The sequence below is a fragment of the Phalaenopsis equestris genome, unplaced genomic scaffold, assembly GCF_001263595.1.
Source record: "Phalaenopsis equestris unplaced genomic scaffold, ASM126359v1 Scaffold000670, whole genome shotgun sequence".
In the NCBI taxonomy this organism is placed as follows: domain Eukaryota; kingdom Viridiplantae; phylum Streptophyta; class Magnoliopsida; order Asparagales; family Orchidaceae; genus Phalaenopsis; species Phalaenopsis equestris.
This window is the reverse complement of record NW_018165110.1, coordinates 220,051-227,111: the sequence shown is the minus strand read 5'-3', so window position 1 is coordinate 227,111 and position 7,061 is coordinate 220,051. Positions and strand designations below refer to the sequence as shown.

The window sequence follows — 7,061 nt, the reverse complement described above, 5'->3', positions numbered from 1 at the left end:
CTAGTGTTTGACTTGTTTACACCCCTATATTCAAGAAATACTAATATTTATTACATAATCCCTTCAAAATGAATCTTGATTTTTTTTTTTTTTATCTGGTATAAATATAAAAAATAAAGTTTTGGAAGCTGTACGGGTAAATTCATAGGATTTGAGTGGTATGTTCGTAAAAGCCAAATTAATTAAAAATATCTTTTTTTTTTTTTCCATTAACGGAACTCTGGCGGTAATTTAAGCAACAAGTAAGAGAGAGTGGGGGAGAGAAGTGGAGGAATAAAATTGGATTTGATGGCTTCCACTTGAGAGTTAGTCGGCATTCTAATCCTTTGGTGAGAGGAATTCGATTATAGTTTCATTGGCGGGAGGAAGAAGAAGAGAAGGTAGGGTTTTGCAGCCCGTATTGCTGATCAAACCCATAACCTTTTGATTCCTTTATCACTCCCCGGAGCTCAAATCTCCATAGGAAAAACCTCGTTTTGCAGCTCGAGAGAGGAATTCGATTATAGTTTCATTGGCGGGAGGAAGAAGAAGAGAAGGTAGGGTTTTGCAGCCCGTATTGCTGATCAAACCCATAACTTTTTTATTCCTTTATCACTCCCCGGAGCTCAAATCTCCATAGGAAAAACCTCGTTTTGGGTTTTGCAGCCCGTATTGCTTTATAGTTTCATTGGCGGGAGGAAGAAGAAGAGAAGGTAGGGTTTTGCAGCCCGTATTGCTGATCAAACCCATAACCTTTTGATTCCTTTATCACTCCCCGGAGCTCAAATCTCCATAGGAAAAACCTCGTTTTGCAGCTCGAGAGAGGAATTCGATTATAGTTTCATTGGCGGGAGGAAGAAGAAGAGAAGGTAGGGTTTTGCAGCCCGTATTGCTGATCAAACCCATAACTTTTTTTATTCCTTTATCACTCCCCGGAGCTCAAATCTCCATAGGAAAAACCTCGTTTTGCAGCTCGAGAGGAGAATTCGATTATAGTTTCATTGGCGGGAGGAAGAAGAAGAGAAGGTAGGGTTTTGCAGCCCGTATTGCTCATCAAATCCACAATTTTTTGATTCCCTTATCACTCCCCGGAGCTTAAATCTCCATAGAAAAAATCTCGTTTTGCCGCTCGAGAGCGGAATTCGATTATAGTTTCATTGGCGGGAGGAAGAAAAAGAGAAGTTAGGGTTTTGCAGCCCGTAGAGCTCATCAAATCCACAACCTTTTGATTTCTTTTTCACTCCCCGGTGCTCAAATCTTCATTAAAAAAAAAAAATCGAGCTCTTTACTTCTATCTGTAATTCCCATTTCCCTCCTCATTTCGTTATGCTGAGAGCAGAGATTTGGTCCTGTTTGATTGCCTGATTGTTTATTTCTTTGGTTTTTGCAGGTTTTGGAGATATTGGATGAAATTTTTTTTGAAGGGATGAATATTGAATCGATGGGTATGGTGGAGATGAGGAGGATGGGCATGTATGATGGGAGCCATCAAATTGGGATCTGGGCTGATTGTTTCAAAGCTGAAAGTAGCCAAAATACGAGCTCTTCCGCTGTTCTAGAGGAACAAGATGGGAGAATTGAGAATTTGGTGGGACTAATTTTTGGATTTAGGTTTTCTAGGGTTTTATCCTTTTGATTCTGTGACGTTTATTTTGTTGTTATTGTGATGTATCTGCAGTCTGAAGATGCTCATCAAGGGATCGTTGGGCCGTCGAAGCCTTATGAGCAGGAAGCAAGCAAGCCATCTGATAAGGTAAACAAATTCAGATTTGTTGTTGAAGATTTCTGTTTGGTTTGGCTTATGATTTATGCAGCCATATGATATCTTTTTGTGTATTGGAAATTTTATCTATGTAACACTTAATTCATATGTATTTACATACCCATTACCAAAATGTCGCCTTGTTTATGTATGAAAATGTGTATTTCACTTTTTAGAAGTTAAATAATGGTGGTGTTTTTGATGTGATTGAGGGATTTGGGTAGTATAAATGTAAAAAAAAAAGTTTGGGGGTTAGATATGTAAATACATAAGAATTGTGTGACATGCGTTTAAATGCCCTTGAAACTTTTTGAACTTCTTGGGTTCCTTTCTTGCTTTCTACCTGTGAACCTCATAGGAGAGTGGAGTATTGGGGAGGCTGAGTACATTAGAGGCATCCATTAACTCAAAAGTTTTTAATTTAATGAGTATTAGGGGCTTAGTTCTAATTATTATTTTCATATTGGGGATAATTGCATATAGACCACCGGAGACATTGATATTTACAAATTAAGCACCCAGGTGATTTTTTTGAACTACTGAACCGATGTATTTACGTGTGTCACGATCCAACTACTGAGAATGAGATAAAAATGAAAAATATGGGTTGGGGTTTTACCGTGAAGTTTGATGGTTTGAGTGACAATTTGAAAAATGGATGAAAGAGCATGGTTGATTTGTAAATAACAAGTTTCGGGTGGCCTGCATGTAATTGCCTCTTCAATTTAAGATTATTTTTACTCTTATGTGTTTCTCAACAAATTTCCCCTTAGTTCTTCACAATGGTCCTTAATCCACCTCGAAAGGAAGCTTTTTAATAGCATCATTGTCATGCGCTTTTGAACCAAATGAATTGACTAATACTTTGTAATAACGAAGTATTTCGTGTTGAAAACAAGGGGAAATTTACATACATATCACATAATTTTTATGTATTTACATATATAACTCACAATTTGATATTTACACTTATAATATCTTAGTGTCATATATCTATGTTGAAATGTGGGTTTCACTTTTCAAAAAATAATGATTATGGTATATTTGATGTGATGTTGAAAATTGTAGCGGTATATATGCAATTATTAAAATTTTGGTGTTATATATGTAAATACATAAGAATTGTGTGATATGCATGTGAATTCCCCTAAACTAATTGACAGATACTTGTGTTTGACAAACATGGCTTGATTTATAAATTCTAAGTTTAAATATATATTATATAAATAATTTAATGAAAACTTGACACTCAATAGGACACCATGGAGAAAAAAGGTTCATGTAGCCGACCCCACTTAGTGGGATAAAGACTTGTTGTTGTTGCTATTGTAGTATATATAAATAATTTAATTTAACCCATTTGTTTTCTTTTATTTTAAAATTTATAATTTAAATATGTTACTTATTTTTTTTTATTATTCTACTCTATTTTTCTATGCCATTTTTGCGATATTAATTTTTTTTCTTATAAAATGATCCAATTTGAAGCTCAAAATCTCTAATATCATTTTATTATTTCTTATTCAATTTAATTTAAGGAATTTAATAAATTTAAATATGTTTAATATTTTTATTCATTTTGTATTTATTTAATTTGTTAAGTTATTATATTCTTTTTTTAATATTTAGATATAATATTTTTATACACGTGTTTATTATACATTTTCAATAATAAATATGTTTCGTGTCTGTGTCATATCACGTTCACGTCCCCCATATCCGTACCAATGTATCATAATTTTGAACCTTACTCAACCATGATAAAGGCCTTCAACAAGACCCATGATAGTCGTAAGCTACATATGAAATGCTAAATCACAAACCATTGATTTTTAATATTTTGATATTATTTTTTAGGAGGACGAAACATTAAGGAGAACATCCATCGATCCAAAAGCTAAAACAACAGTAAGGACCACTACTAATATATTTGAAACACCACTCTCACTTTCACTTTCATAGTTTGATTATTTGGAATACTACTCTCACTTCAAAGAGATTGTAATGATTTTTTCAAAGTATTTTGATAAATTTAACAGCCTCTAGTGTTCTAAATGTATGTTCACAAGAACATGGTTTTATAAAAAATTTAGTTATTCATGCCAACATGTGGACTCCAAATTCTTGAAATAAGATTATTTTAATGGGAAGTGCAAGCAATTTTGTCTCTATATATCACATTCTATACGAAAACACTACTCGTAAATGTCGGGATTAGATTACTAATGATGACAATCATGATATTATATGCTTCATGTGCAGCTAATAAGACGCTTGGCTCAAAATCGAGAAGCTGCAAGGAAAAGTCGACTTCGGAAGAAGGTTCGTTGTATGACTTCCTTGACAGAAGAGAATAACTTCAAGAAAGATTTGCATACATGCCAATCAATTCCTATGCATTTACATATTGACAACATAACTTTAATACATAACTTTAATTTTTACAGGCACACACACACACACACACACACACACACACCATTTACATATTGACAACATAACTTTAATTTTTACATGCACACACATACACACACACACACACACACACACATATACACCCCACTTTTTTTATGCATGAGAAGATGCATTCAACCTCTTAAAAGTTAAACAAGTATTATTTTTGATGAGATATGAAAGATTTAGGCGGTATAAATGTAAAAAGCAAAGATGTAAATATGTAAATACATAACAAGTGGGTGGTATGTTGTAAATGCACAAAAAATTCAAATGTTTGGAAGATAATTTTTTTATCTCTATAGGCATACATTCAGCAACTCGAATTAAGCCGTATAAAGTTGGCCCAACTTGAGCAAGAGGTTGATAAGGTCAGGAATCAGGTATGATGCTCGCTTTTTTCGTGTTTTTTCCTCATCCAACATAGAAGCCATTTCTCTAGATGCGTGTTATCAGACACTACGAGCATGTTGCAGGGTGTGTACATTGGTGAGCATGTAGGCAATTCTACTGCTGGTTATTCAGGATCTGTTAATTCAGGTATAATTAAATTTTTATGATGTTTTATCATATATCGAATGTTATTGATCAGGGAAATGAGCCTATCATTCAGTTGATGAATTATAATATACTTCATCTCTTATTGCTAGTATGACATTGATTACTGACTATTTCATCTCTTAGGTTCAATTTTTTTAAGGGGCATTTGCATACATACAACACAATTCTTATGTATTTACATATCTAACATGCAAACTTTAATATTTACTTGCATAGTACTCAAATTTTTTATATCGCATAAAAAATACTACTTTCATCTACTTTTTAAATTGAAATACACCATTTAATACATAAGTTTATAACAACAAAGTGTTATAAATGCAAATATAAAGGTTTCGGTGTTATATATGTAAATACATAAGAATTGTGTGGTTTCTATGTAAATATCCCATTTCTTATGTATTTAAATATTTAACACCTAAACTTTTCTATTTTACATTTATACCACCTAAATCTTTCTTATCACATTGAACTAGGACTATTTTTAACTTTAGAAAGGTAAAATAGATCTTTTCATGCTTAGATAAGGTGGGATATACATAAATATCGAAGTTTAGGTGTTAAATATGTAAATACATAAGAATTGAGTTGGTATGTATGTAAATCTTCCGTTAATTAAACTATTTATGCAAATAGTCGAACTATTTGGAACACACATATGATATATGTTGCTTAGTAGAAGATCAAGCTAATAAGGCACGCAATCAGCATTTTAGCATATTGATGTAAGTTGTTTTGAAGTAATCAAACATCAATAGTGCAAATGCAAAGGATGAAAAATAAAAAGATAAAAAATGTATCCACATACGAGCAATATTATGGTTATTATGAAATGATGCAAATGCAAAAGCAATTAACATATTAGCACAATGATGATATATTAACTCTAACACAATAGCATACAAGTTAATGATCACATAATCATTAGTGCATATATAACAACAAGAGGCAATATATACTTGATTCAGTCGGCTTTCCCATTAGCTTACATCCACATCAAGTCGCCAACTTGAATCGGGATTTCACTACATAAGCTTGCATCCATATGATCACTCTTTCGCATCGAAATTGGTTGAGAAATCATCACACCTTTCGGTGTAGAGTCAAAGGAAAATATGATTATCATCAAATGGCTTCACATTATTGGGTCTTTGATTTTTTGTTGACAAAGTGTCAAAATAGTTCATTGACTATTTACATGGGGTCATTTTAGTCCAAAAGTAAAAAATACCAAATTAGTTACAATTTAAAATTTTATATGTCTGCTGTTATTGTATGTTGAATATTCAATTCTTAATGACTAGACTTAATCGAAAGTGTTCTCCCGTTATTGAGAGGTGTAATTAACCGTAGGAACTTGCGCATGATACCAAAATTTCTGGATAGTGTCTTATCTGTAATCCAATCCGCCTTTTATAAATTCAACCCTCCAAAGCTCTCTCAACAGTCCCCAAACTCTTTAAATTGGGGTTCAAGTAGTCCATATTAATAATGTATAGGGACTAAATTGACACTTTTATATACTCTGGGATTAACATAACCCCCTGCAAAAGGTCGAGAGACTATTTTATTCGCCACTCTATGATTATCAGTTAATTCTCTTATACCTTTCTTCTGTGTCGCTGTGATTATGTAGGCATTGCTGCATTTGAGCTGGAATATGGGCACTGGATTGAAGAACTAAGCAGGCAGATCTGTGAACTCAGAGCTGCTCTTCAAGGTTCTGCATCAGAAATAGAATTAGGAATTCTTGTGGAGAATGGAATGAGGCACTATGAGAATCTATTCCGCATGAAATCTATTGCTGCTAAATCTGATGTGTTCTATATTGTATCTGGCTTGTGGAAAGCATCTGCAGAACGTTTTTTCCTTTGGATTGGTGGCTTTCGGCCTTCAGCACTCCTAAAGGTACTTGAGAGAGCTCACAATTTATAATCCAACCTGATACAATATCCTCCTATATATATATATATTATATATGTTTGCGTGTGTTTGTGCGTGTGTGCGTGTGTGCACGTGTGCGTGTGTGCGTGTGCCCCGGCATGTTGGCTGGCATCCATGGTATAAGACCCCTCAGATCGTGAGTTTGAATCCCCTTTGACACAGTCAGCCTTAAGGAGGTGTTACTCGAATTGTTAGGCACATTAGGGGTGACTGGAAACTTGTATAATAACCTATGGTCATTCATTTTAATATATATATATATATATATATATATAGAGAGAGAGAGAGAGAGACGAGTGGAGAATTTTATATATATATATATATATATAGAGAGAGAGAGAGAGAGAGAGAGAGAGAGAGA

The 7,061-nt window shown here is 33.6% G+C and overlaps 1 protein-coding gene across 7 annotated transcripts; it reads left to right on the top strand.

Moving 5' to 3' along the window:
• Positions 1–262: 262 nt before the first annotated feature.
• On the top strand, positions 263–6,664 carry LOC110030163 (transcription factor TGA4-like; the record flags this gene model as incomplete). 7 transcript variants are annotated; one of them, XM_020732755.1, is given in 9 exon segments in its annotated part: positions 345–380; positions 933–1,005; positions 1,370–1,567; positions 1,658–1,732; positions 3,599–3,649; positions 4,004–4,063; positions 4,501–4,578; positions 4,672–4,735; positions 6,393–6,664. In XM_020732755.1, coding segments are annotated over 7 exon segments (762 nt in total), but the record flags the coding sequence as incomplete, so codon positions are not given.
• Positions 6,665–7,061: the final 397 nt, after the last annotated feature.